This window comes from Mytilus edulis, chromosome 9 (genome assembly GCF_963676685.1).
Source record: "Mytilus edulis chromosome 9, xbMytEdul2.2, whole genome shotgun sequence".
In the NCBI taxonomy this organism is placed as follows: Eukaryota; Metazoa; Mollusca; class Bivalvia; order Mytilida; family Mytilidae; genus Mytilus; species Mytilus edulis.
In genome coordinates, this window is record NC_092352.1 from 6,246,992 (window position 1) to 6,260,881 (window position 13,890).

The window sequence follows — 13,890 nt, forward strand, 5'->3', positions numbered from 1 at the left end:
CTTAGTTCTTGTATATTTTTCACTCAAGAAAGCCATTATTTTCACTTAAGCTTATAAGTACTGAAATACAAGATATGCACATGCATTCAGCATCGAGTGTAAAAATGAACCCGGAAAACAAGGAACTAAGGGAGATAACTAAAATGTCTAAACATCAATTAGGCCACGAAAAAATACATTCGTTTCAAAACAAATCACAAACGAGCATCAGCATATAGCTCTTGCATTACACACATACCGATTATGAAAACTGGCACTGCAATTTCTGGTTTCATAAAAATTTGTCTTGCAACTTAAATTTTCTAGAATTGAAAACAGGGACAAAACAAACCAGAACTGCAGCCGTATATGGGGACCGAGAACTTGTGACGCCGCGTACACTTCAAGCTACCGGTATGATGGGATAGTCCTCTAGCGTCCGAAAGACGTTTGTATGACTTGCTTTGTCCATCTTGTCAATGCAAGCCCGGACTAGGTATTAGAAAACGGGTTGACTAACGCTAGCACTGTCCATTTCAATCCCGTTTGGAATTACGAGTCCCCGGAATAAAAAGAAAATCATTTTAATAATCTGTCAGGATTTTTCTGCTCGGGAAACACATGAAAATGTAAAGGAGAGCTTATGTGACGTTTGTATAATCCATTGCAAATGTAGCTCTTTACTCAATAAGACCGAGTTTTACTCAGCTCCTACTATGAAAACTTAACCATTGCCGGCGTCGTCGATGGGATAAAATTCATCCTGCACCATAGATTTGTACATGTATTATGCACATTATTTTTGAACATTGTAAATCTACGCTAGTCCCGGACCATACCGACAAGCCTCTTCAGTGTGAGGCAATTATTCAGCGAGGGTTTTTTGAAGCTCCAGTAAAAATGACGCAAAATCGTGCATTCTGAGAGTTTCCCATACCCTTTCTTAATCTGAAACACTAGACATTTTGTTTTAATCATTATTTTTTCGACGCTATTCTGGTGTCATAGTATACAGGTTCAGTGTAACTATAATTAAGAATGCATCAAAAGACCGATATGTAGGTTAAAGCAAACATCGTAATTCACATAGTGAAGTGTGAGCTAGGCTGCTGTTTCAGTTTATGTTTTTTTTTGATTGATCAGTTTATGCGCAGCAAAACGTATTATATTTGTCATTTTTTTAAGTTAAGTTACAAGGGGGGTGATATTCACTGATATAACTATGTCAATTCAGTTTTTATAACACCTTTTTTCAATTATAACTTGATGTAGTTCCTTAATGTGATAAAAGGGTACATTTTAAAGTATTGTAGCTCATGAAAACTGTTCTGAGACCAGGGGCGAATCCAGAAATGTTTATAAATGGGGTCTACTGACTTCCAAAGGCATGCTGTAGTGATGCCTTATATAATCAACTATTTTTTTCACCCGAGAAAAGGGGCAGGGGCGGATCCAGCCATTTAAAAAAAAGGGGGGGGGGGTCCCAACCCAGAGTTAAAAAAAAAGGAGGGGTTCCAACTATATGCTTCCATTCAAATGCATTGATCGTTAAAAAGGGGGGTCCAACCCCCGGATCCCCTGGATCCGCCAATGAGGGGGGTGTGTGGACCCCCTGACCCGCTCTAAATCCGCCTGTGAAGACCAAATTGTTACATATTCGTGCAGTTTTGTTATGCATCCCCGCTGATTAATGTCGGGTCTGTCTGTCTGTTTTGTTCCTGTATTGTGTTTAGATTTGTTGTTATCATGATTTTATGACTGTTACTTTTATTCAAAGTACAATACTTTAAGAACCGCTTAAGCCAATGCTAGGGTCCGTATTGACCTTTTTGTAGAGTATGAATGATTCGGTCAATGTAGCATCTTATAAAAACACAGAGTGGACGTGGCCGGGTACTTGTATATCCCACAACAGAAAGACACTAATAACTGATCTGAGAGTACGCACAGTTACTGAAAGCTAGTTCAAAGCCACTAACAATAATAAAAAAAAAAACCATGCATCTAAGACTAAATTAACAAGCAGTACACACCCAACATCCAATGGATTTAGAGTAATGATGTCATAAACATTCTTAGAACCAGATGCTCCGCAGGGTGCAGCTTTATACGACCGCAGAGTTCGAACCCTGAACAGTTGGGGCAAGTATGGACACAACATTCAAGCTTGATACAGCTCTAGATTTGGATTGTGATTAAATAGTTTACACAACATAGGTTTCTTACACACAATGAATGTGGTCTAAGAACTTAAACTTAAAAACTTAAACATTTTAAATTGGACATTTACCTTTTATGGTCTAATATCCAAAATCTAAATACATGGTTAGATTCAGCATATCAAAGAACCCCAAGAATTCAATTTTTGATGAAATCAAATAAAGTTCAATTTTGAACCCTTTGGACCTTAATGTAGACCAATTTGAAAACGGGACCAAAAATTAAGAATCTACATACATACAGTTAGATTCGGCATATGGTCGCATATCAAAGAACCCCAATTATTCAATTTTTGATGAAATCAAACAAAGTTTAATTTTGGACCCTTTTGGTCCCTAATTCTTAAACTGTTGGGACCAAAACTTCCAAAATCAATCCCAACCTTCCTTTTATGGTCATAAACCTTGTGTTTAAATTTCATAGATTTCTATTTACTTATACTAAAGTGATGGTGCGAAAAACAAGAAAAATGCTTATTTGGGCCCCTGTTTGGCCCCTTATTCCTAAACTGTTAGGACAAAAATTCCCAAAATCAATCTCAACCTTCCTTTTGTGTTCATAAACCTTGTGTTTAAATTTCCTAGATTTCTATTTACTTAAACTAAAGTTATAGTGCGAAACCAATGTGTCTTCGGACGACGACGCCAACGTCATATACCAATATACGACCGCAAATTTTTTTTGCGGTCGTAAACAAACATGAACTTTTTAATTCCAAGATATTACTTTACAATTTAACTTTAATTTTTTTATCGTTAGTATAATTTTACACTTAAGATTTTTTTGTGAAAAGGGCCACAGGTATCGACAGATGATAGATCCTAGAATGTGTATATGTAGTAACATTAATATTTAGTTTGCTTTTAATTTACTGATAACAAGATCGTTTCTTTTCCGGTCACGGTAAACAACATCTCTGTAAAAATGAGGAGGTGTTATCCCATTAGAAATAAGTTTTCTACAGGTAACTAAACTTCAAAACCAAATCTTTATATCTTATGGAAGAATTTATATAATTAGTAAAGGTTTTAAGTAATTTGTGGTAACGAGATCACTGGCTTAATAATTTACAAGTAATACATAGATAACGTTCTTTAAAATCAAAAACGTCACAACTGACACGTACATAGCGAACGAGTCAGTTTAAACATATTTATTTATAGTGGATTGGGAAACAAGTTTTGCAACTTATACTAATCCCTTTCCAGTTTGCGGGTGCGAGTGCTGCCTTGTACTGTAGCGGCATTAGCCTGCTCTTTTTCAAAATCTACAAGGGTGTCTTTTACGTGCAAGGCAAGAGATATGGCTCTCTCTTTACACGGGTAAGCCATTTATCTTCCCCTTCCGACGGATTATCATCGTTTCTTCAAGACCATACTCGTAAATAGTGTCAAGCGAACGAGTTGTGAAATATAAACACCGTAAGATGGTGCCAAAGGAACATCCCCATCCAAAAAGGGGAAATTAAAAATGGGGAATGAAAAACCCTAAAGTTTAGTTGGTGGTAATTTTTTATGTGGAGTTTAAATTGTTAAAGCAATCGTTAATATTCTATTAGGAAAATATAGACATCGAGTTAATTGGACATGATGGTAGATTCAGTCAGAACTTCTTATTTGCCTTCAAGACTAAATCCTGGCAATTCAGATAAAGCAACTCATTTGAAATAACCTTAAGAGGGTACTACAATTGAAGTTTTCAAGAATGTCGAAGCCATGTCTGGTAGACTTAAAAATAGGTCAGTTCGCCTAAGAGATGAAAAGGCTTTTATGGTGTCGAAAAAAGATTTCACAGAATTTTGCCCCCCCCCGCCCAAGGCTTGATGATAATATAGAGGAGGGTTTGTCTTCTACTATGGGCAATAAGAAAAAGGGTTTTGTAGACCGTAAAAAGTTTTCACACTCTTAACCTTCCTTCCATAAGGAAATGGATGCTGAATTTTAAAAGTTGACAACTCAGCTAGGACATTGTTAAGAAGTGTTTCATATGGCTCTTTGATAGCAAGCTATATTGATGTTGCTGATTCAGAGGAAGACAGGGTAGAAGCATGTTCAGCTTTAGTAGCATGTTTCAAATCAATGGCAGATATGACTTCACGTATAGTTGCTAATTCTGTTATAAACAGAAGGAAGATTTTCTTAAAAAATGTAGATTTCACTAGCAAAGCCACATCAGCTAAATTGTTGAATTTACCTTTGAATGGCGCACAACTTTTTTCATACCTCATCACTTCAAAATGGAAACTCTCCGATCGATTCTAAAAAGCCTGAAAATTTGGGACTGGGCAGTAAAACTGGATTTGCAAGATGCATATTTCCATATCCCGATTCACAAGCATTACAGAAAGTTTCTCCGCTTCAGCATTTTGGGAAAAAAAGTATCAATACCGAGCTCTATCGATCGGTCTACAATCGGCTCCAAGGATTTTCACAAAAGTGATGGCAGTAGTAGGTGCATATCTGCGAAAACAAATGATTCACATATTTATGTACCTGGACGATTGGATGTTAAAAAACAGCAGCAAAATAAAGCTGACAAAACAATTCCAGTATACACTCAAGAATTGTTAAAAAATCTGGGTTTGATAATCAATGTGAAAAAATCTTGTTTAGTTCCGACTCAAATAATAGAGCAGTGATTCACTTAAAAGAAATTCTTGTTTTTCCGTCTATAGAGAGATTCAAAAATATAAGTCAGATGATTAAAATATTCCTAAATTCACAAACAGTAGAGGCACGTGTAATGTTGAGACTACTTGGTCTAATGGCTTCATGCATAGATTTAGTTCCATGGGCCCGACTGCACATGAGCCCACTTCAGCTTTATCTTCTAGCTTGTTGGAGACCAGCTCTACACAGTTTAAATCATTTGATTCCACTGTATCAACCACTTCAGGAACATCTATTCTGGTGGCTAAACCGAAGAATTTTTTTCAAGGGAGTGTTATTAGAACAGGAATCTGCTCAGGTGACTCTAGGTGACAGATGCGTCACAGTCGGGATGGAGAGCTCATATAAACAATTTTCAGATAGCAGGTGTTTGGCCACCTCAGTACAAAGTGAAACACATCAATTGGCTAGAACTCAAAGCTGTGCAGTTAGCACTGCAAACATTTCTGATAAAAGTGTTGTACTGACTTTCTGTGCTGTGTCTGATGACTTTTAGCGCCTGGTGTAAAACAAGAGAAAGTTCTAGTAAATATTGATGTTTATTATTTGAAATCAGTAATCAAAGTGCTACAGATTTTACACAATAAAATAGCAAGTCTCACTTGATAATAAATTTAGAATTTCACAAATGAACTAAATTAAGGGACATAACTCTATGCAAATATTAACTAATTAAATAAAACTTGCCCAAACTATATTTTATCAAGTGAAACCGCTTTACAAAACTTAACGCACAGGTTAATGCATAATACAATATGTTAAATAAACCGAATCATTTCAACTAAAAAGAATGCTTAATTTAAAATGTTTTGTATAATAACTTGTTGCTATGGAAATAATAAACCTTTAAAATTAATAAAATCTTTGCCAAACTATTTCTATATTTAATCGCATAAAATCTAATACCAAATACAATTTATTTCTGAATAAATTGGTATGTAATATAACTTTGCATAATTCTTTAAACAGTATTTACTCTTTTTGCAAAATATTAAAATAAAGAATATACCCATGTTGCTTAGCAACAACATGTCTTCTGTCACGAGTTCCGTGTATGAGTGTTATACAATAAAATTAACTAAATTCAATTTAAATATAAGTTCAAAAGTCAATTCAAAATGTTCAAACTATTTTGTAAACAAACTGAAATCTTGCGGACAAGTGTCGCTTTCCAAAACCTAATTTATGAACTAAATAAGCAATCTATCTACAAAATATAAAACACAACTTACAGAAATATAAAGTAGAAAATAAGGTTTCATGTCCTTGTTATTTAGCTTTCGATCTAACTCAATAATCATTGCTTTATCAACAAAAGACATTTCTCCCGGCAAATAAAAATTACAAATTATCTCCCCTGGACATTATAATACTTAAAAGTTAATACGGATACAATATGAAATATTTCCGAACTTTAAATAAACTTTTAAAAATAACTATTATAAAATTAACTAAATGTTTCTAAACATAGAATAGATTTTAATTAAATAAATTCTTGAAACGTTTCTCAATTGTTTACATAAATAAAGCATCGCGTCCTAAGCGTAACCAAGATAAAAATAATTAATCTCAATGGAAACGAAATATAATCTATACAAAATATATACAATTAATTTAAGTGAATATCATAAAATTAATTTTAACTTTAGTAAGCTTTTCCCACAATATAAAGTAATCTAAACTCTTTAACTTAAATAAAACAAAAATACAAAAAATATAATTCAACTTACCTGGTGTAAAACAAGAGAAAGTTCTAGTAAATATTGATGTTTATTATTTGAAATCAGTAATCAAAGTGACCGTTGAAAACATAAATTGTTTCCATGCGGGCGTGGTCACATGATCACTGATTTCTAAACTTTCTCCTGTTTTCACCAATCAAAAATTACCTTGTAAAACTCCCTTGACCACAACCTATTTTCGCTGGTTGGTCAATAATCCAGTCATGGGTGACAGGTGTTATAAACAATTTCACACATGAGTAATAGGAAAAGGTTGTTTAACAAAAGCCTTAATTTACATGTAAGGTACATAATCCAAAGTAAATAATTTAGCACTTACATGTCTCTTTGTTATCCGTCTTAATTACGTAATCTAAATATTAAAGTTGTATGTCATTCTTCTTTATCAAAAATTAACATTCCAAAAATAATGTAACTTATGTAAGGAGAAATTTTAGAAAATAAAATAAAATTTAAACTTCAAAATACTTTAACTCAAATTGTAAAAATTGAATAATTTTCACTTAAGTTTTGGTCTGTTATATTAAAATTTTGTCTTTGGCAATTCATAATTTTTCTATAACAACTCTTCCTCAACCTCACTAAGCTTTGTCCCAAAGCTTGAATTTGAAACATCATCTGAACTGATAAAATAAAAATAATAATTATATATATATACATGTAAAAAGAATAAAAGTATGATAAACATAATGTAAAAGTTCATATAGAGTCAATGTTTATATATCACAATCATGTGAATGTAGTTTTGTGATCTAATGCCCATAAAATACTTCAGTTAAAAAATTAAAAATACATATATGTATGGTCATAATTGCAGATATTCAATAAGACACTTCCAAAATTTCAAAGTATGTATGTTAATACACTTGTAACGGGGAGGCACTGAGGTATTGCTTGTTTGCAAATATGCATTTAATAAGTATTACGGTACCAATTTGCATATGAGGAGGAAGATTAACACTTCACACTAAAATATGTGTGTTTTAAAAATAGTACTGATGCAGTTTTCCAATAATGAAAAATCAAGTAAACCAGGTGCTTTAGTGCAACAGAAAAGTCAAAGTACCAATACATTTTCATATTAATAGACAATATAACAATATAAAATTCAAATATAAAACATGAAAATGAATGATTTCTTATATGCTCACTCCTTGTAAGCGCATGATCTGCAATCTCACGATCTGCAATCTCTATGACATAATGTAATCTAAAAATATGTTTAAATAACTGTGTTCTAAATCCTACAAAAAGAAATAAACTAAACATTAATACACTCTAAACTCCTCCACTTTGGCTCTCGGTAACATTTCACTGAACACTTAACTTCATCATACATAACTATAATATTGGAATGGATTCAAGTTTCTCAGGACACTCAGTTGCTAAAATAAAAAAAAGTGATGATTAGTCGAATGAGCACGGCCGTACTCTAGCACTACTGACAACAAAACACATATGCATTCTGTTAGGTTTGACTTCACATCATAATTTGCCTATCAAATTTCTGAAATTAGAAAAAAAATGTTAATCAAAGGGTCAAATAATTAAAGAAAGGTCCACTGCGCAGATTCGAAACTGGAGTTCAATCCAGATTATTTGAATGTAAGTGAGTTATTCGCCATCAAAGCTTTATCTGTGTTATTCCAGTGAAATTTTGTACAGTAATTTGTTTTCACCTATGGCCTTGTAAAATATTTTTTCTGTTTTCTCCTCCTTCCTTTTTTTGTTTTCCTCGTAAAGTATTCTTGTATCAATCCCTCTCCAATATTCTGTTTTGGTTCCCATGTCGGTTTGGAACCATCTTTCCATTTCACAAGAAAATACTGTATTCCTCTTGTTTTCCTTGTATTTAGTAGTGTCTCAACCTCATGAAACGTATCATCTATGACATTGTTTGGTTCATCTCCATTATCACTGTTAGTATCTGAATTTGTACTCTCATCGTCTGCAATTTGATCATCTTGATCATTATCTGCAAGTGGGTTATTTTGTGCATTGGGTGGATTATCTGGAACTGGACGATCTGGAGCTTGTGGCGGGTCACGGAAATCAGTGGGATCAACATATTGTCTAAGATTGCTCGCATTGACCATAGCTTTAACTTCCTTCTGGTCACTGCAGCGTCTTAATTTATATGTGAAATTCGGCCCACAGTCAGTTATGTAATAAGGACCATTAAATTTATCAACTAATTTTGGTGAACGACCGACAGGGACTACATGTTCTTTAAGTAAAACTTTATCTCTAAGCCTAAATTCGGGAATTTTGGTATTTTTGTCGTATCGTTCTTTCATTTTTGCTTGTTTAAGCTTAATATTTTCAGCAGCCAAATCTTGGGTAATTTTGAGGTTTGAAATTATTTCTTCTAAATGGTGTTTTGCATCTTTTGACAGATTGTCTTTTGGCAAAACAGATGCGTCAAAAGGTAAGTTCATCTCCTTGCCGAACACCATTGAGAAGGGAGAATACTCTGTTGATTGAGTTGACGGAGAATTTCTAAAAGCCATTAAAATACCAGGGAGTTTATTTGGCCAATTGTTCTGGTCCTTATCACTATAAGCTCTGACTGCCTGTATAAGTGTACTATTGGTCCTTTCCACTAATCCATTTGTCTGGGGATGGTAGGAACTTGTATGATGCCTTGTAATATTCAACATTTCACACAAAGCATTCACCAAATTCGATACAAAATTTCTACCAAGATCTGTGACTAGACACTTCATTGCACCATAACGACTAATAATTTCACGAAATAAAACCTTTGCAACCTCAGAAGCTTCTTGAGTTTTCATAGGAAAGGCCTCACTCCATTTAGAAAAAGAATCTACTAAAAGCAACACATAAGAATAACCTTCGTTAGTTTTACTGAGTTTCAGAAAATCCATATGCCATCTTTCAAAGGTTGTGTCAACTGGCAGAGGATTAAGAGGTGGTTTCTTACCCTTTGTATCTCTTTTAATTCTCTGACAGCGATCACATGATCGAATGTAGTTTTCAATACTTTGGTGCATTTTAGGCCAAAAGTACTTAAGACTCAAAGCATGATAAACACGTTCGATCCCAAGATGTGCACCACCTACGAAACTATCATGATAACTTAAAAGAGCATCCTCTCTAAGAGCTTGAGGGAGACATAATTGTTTAATCCACTTTTCACCATTGTCAACTCTGACTCTCTTCTGAAACCATTTATACAGAACATTATTACAGATAGAGTAATCTTGAGCAGATTTTTGAACTTTTGAACTCTGATCATTGTCTGCAGGAAGAATACCCTGAGTAAGAAATTTGTACATATTTCCAAAATCATGACAATTTTGTTGCAACTTTGCAATAGCAGGAAGGTTTGACAATTCTGGTCTGGCAATAACGGGATCTAATGGAGCAACCATAGTGTAATCATCATAAAAGAATTCCACTTGGATACTCTCAAAAGTCTTATCATTGCCACTAGCTTCTGTTCTAGTATTCACTTCAGATACCTTTACAGCTGCGACTTCATTTTCATCGTCAGGCTGTTCAGGATATGAGCGTCTACTCAGAGCATCAGCTACTTGATTGTTACAACCCTTTCTATACTTAATCTCAAAATTGTAATGCTGCAAGTCCATTGCCCATCTTGTAAGTTTACCTGTATTTGCCTTCTGGTTCATAAGATATGTCAATGCTTTGTGATCAGTATATATAGTGAATTTGCCAGTAGCAAGATAAGTGTTAAATGTTTTTACACCTTGAACTACTGCATAACACTCTTTTTCAGTTGTATTCCAAACCTGTTCAGTTTTGGATAAACTTTTACCACCAAAAGCAATGACACGCTCTTTTCTCTGACTGTCTAATTGACCTAGAACAAAACCAATAGCTGAATTTGAAGCATCACAAGTCAGCATAAAGGGTTTATTCATGTCAGGGTAAGCCAGGACAGGAGGTGTTAATAAAGCTTGTTTTAAATTGTCAAAAGCTACTTGACATTCCCTATTCCATTTAAAACTTCTTTCTCTTTCCTTCTTTAACAACCCATTTAAAGGAGTGGCAATCTTAGAATATGAATCAACAAAGCGTCGATAATAATTGCACATTCCCAAAAATGAGCGGACCTGTTTTTGTCTTGTAGGGACAGGAAAAGTACTAATAGCTTTTGTCTTTTCAGGATCCACCTTAATACCTTCTTTTGAAATGATGTGCCCTAAGTATTTCACCTCTTTTGCTGCAAACACACATTTGCTTGGTTTCAATGTGAGATTTGCATCACGAAGACGAGTGAAAACTTGTTCTAGATGCGAAAGATGCTCTTCAAAACTCCTACTAAATACCAAAATATCATCCACATAAACTAAGACAAATTGCCAATTGAGACCACGTAAAACATTAGACATGAGCTGTTGAAAACTTATAGGAGCGTTTTTAAGACCAAAAGGCATTCTGAGAAATTCATAGACACCATTACGAGTAATAAAAGCTGATTTATGTCTGGTTTCCTCGTCCATCTCGACTTGCCAAAATCCACTGTGAAGGTCGAGACAACTCAGAATTTGAGGCTGCACCTCACCAATCGTGTCAAATACGTTTTCTAGCCGTGGAATTGGAAAGGACGAATTTTTTGTTTGAAGGTTCAATTTTCTAAAGTCCACACAAAATCTGTACTGCTGAGGCTGACCCGGTGCAGTTTTCTTTTTCACTAATATAACAGGTGAATGATACTCACTAGTTGATTCTTTGATGATGTTGTTTTTCTTCATTTCTACCAAATGCTTTTCTGTTTCTTTATGCATATGAGGAGACTGGTTATAGAATCCCATTTTGACTGGCCTGGAATCCCTAAAAGTTTCAATTCTGTGCTTGTACCTATTAGTAAAACCTAATTCAGATAAATTAGTAGCAAAAATATCTCTATAAGAAGCTAGAAATGTCTGCATTTTCTGTCTCTGCTCAGAATTCAAATCAGATGTGCTGAAATCAAAATTAATAGGTTCCTTGGCTTCCTTAGTTTGCTGTAAACTAGCAACAGATGGCATGTTATTATCTAAATCATGAATACAATTTGAATCGATGTCTGATACAGAAGCAAGCACTTTTGTTGCGGGAATGTGTATTTTCTGATTTGTAGGATTCATCAATCTTATGACCGCTCTTTTCTTAATAATTTTGACCAAACATTTAGCACTCGTAAGATTGGAATCCGCTAAATTACTTACTGGTTCCAAAAGACCTATTTCTCCTGAATTTCTTTTTGAAATTTTGACACCAACATTCATTTCACAAAATGGAGAAATAGTGACAGGGTAATACGTTCTAGCAAGACCAGTACTAGACGTCTGTATCATACATACTTTAGGTATATCTGCATTTTCTTTATCTGGTACCTGTAATACACTTTTAGAAAAATCAATATTAATCTTGTTTGCATGTAAAAAATCCCAACCTACTATAAAAGAATGATGTAGCCCATCTATAACATAAACATGATAATTAAAAACAGCACCTTTAAATGAAATTGGTAAATTAACTTTTCCTAGCACTTGTAACCTATGTCCACTTACACCTTTAATTGATGGAATATCTGATTGCAAAAGTTTATCAGAAAGGGCCAACTTGCTATAAAAATCAAAACTACAGCAAGTAATTTCTGCACCAGTATCAATCAATGCATGTGTTTTTCTGCCATTGATATCAATAATTGAAGTATTTTTCTGCATAGGCAATACCAAATTTACCTCTGCAAAAGAATTTCTACCTCTGTGCCTATCCTTTGACAAATGCCTAGGGACAGGCGCGAATCCCTAGCGGTGAAAAGGGGGGTTTTGACCAGATTTTTGTGAACCTCTGCATTTACGACCATAATGCCCTATCTTATGACAATTAAAACACTCTTTATTTCTTGCTGGGCAATTAGTACCACAAAACATACCACAATTTTCACATGAACCATCATCTTGTTGTTGTTGTTGCTGCTGCTGGTGATATGGATTCTGTACTGCTGCTGGCATCGGTTGGCTGTACTGTTGTCCATTATACACTACTGGCTGTTGTTGAATGTACTGTTGTTGCGGTACAAAAGCGTGTTGTTGTTGGTAACCCTGTCCTTGTCGATAGTTTGGTCTTGGTTTGTTGTACCTGGGTTTGTTCTGTTGTTGAGGCTGGTTTGGTTTTGCCATGTTGATCGAGGTATGCAGTCTTCTAATTTCCTCTAATGGTTCCTGCATCTTGGCCTCCAGTATTGCTGCAATCGTATCAGCAGTTATTGATGATGCTGGTACAAGTTGTTCCGATTTCTCTGCATTTTCTGCAATGGCCCTTAATTGTTCCAAAGTAACTGGCTTTGGAAAAGTGTTGTGGACTGTTTTCCCTATCTCCCCTCTAAAACCTTGAATTGCAATGCCTATCTTTATGTTGTCAGGAATGTCCTGTCCTGTGGTTTTTTCTTGTAATCGCGCCATAAACTCATCCACTCTTTCATTTTGGCCTTGTTTTAATTGGAGAATGTTAACATCAAACAGCCCTTGTGATTTTTCAAAGCGTTTGAAAAATTCATCCTTCAATAGCTGTAATGAATTATGCACAGTTTCTGAAAGTGTTGCAAACCATTGTTTTGGAATACCATCTGCCATAAAGAATGGGAAGGAATTACACTGTTGTTGTTCGCACATTTTTTGAATGAGGGTCCAACGTATAAAATATCCCCACCATTGTGATGCAGATGATTTCCCATCATAATTGTTTAGGTTTATTCCTGAAGGCATGTTCACACTTACTTCTCTAATCACTTGGACTACTGCAGGTGTTGATGATGTTGATGCAGTTGATACTGTTGATGTTGCTGTTGATGCAGTTGATGTTGCTGTTGATGCAGTTGATGTTGCTGATGCTGTTGGTGTGGTCAAGGTTGACGTATTTTCTATTAATAGGAGAGGACCTGTTGATGTTGAAGCTGTTGACGTTGAAGCTGTTGTCTCTGTTGCTTGTTGATGCACTCTTGCTTCTGGTCTTATAGTATCTTGACTTCGGAGAAGGTAGCTATTCAGTGGTGCTGGCATTTGTATGGTACTGATGTTATCTTCTTACTTGTTTGGGACTAGCTTTGGATCTTTCGGTCTCTCCACCAAATGTTGTACTGACTTTCTGTGCTGTGTCTGATGACTTTTAGCGCCTGGTGTAAAACAAGAGAAAGTTCTAGTAAATATTGATGTTTATTATTTGAAATCAGTAATCAAAGTGCTACAGATTTTACACAATAAAATAGCAAGTCTCACTTGATAATAAATTTAGAATTTCACAAA

At 34.8% G+C, this 13,890-nt stretch overlaps 1 protein-coding gene across 1 annotated transcript; it reads right to left on the reverse strand.

Moving 5' to 3' along the window:
• Nucleotides 1-12,393: 12,393 nt before the first annotated feature.
• Nucleotides 12,394-13,647, reverse strand: LOC139489413 (myb-like protein Q). The gene has a single exon (XM_071275731.1). It carries the CDS (start codon nucleotides 13,645-13,647, stop codon nucleotides 12,394-12,396), a length of 1,254 nt encoding a protein of 417 aa, XP_071131832.1.
• Between the last annotated feature and the right edge of the window lie 243 nt (nucleotides 13,648-13,890).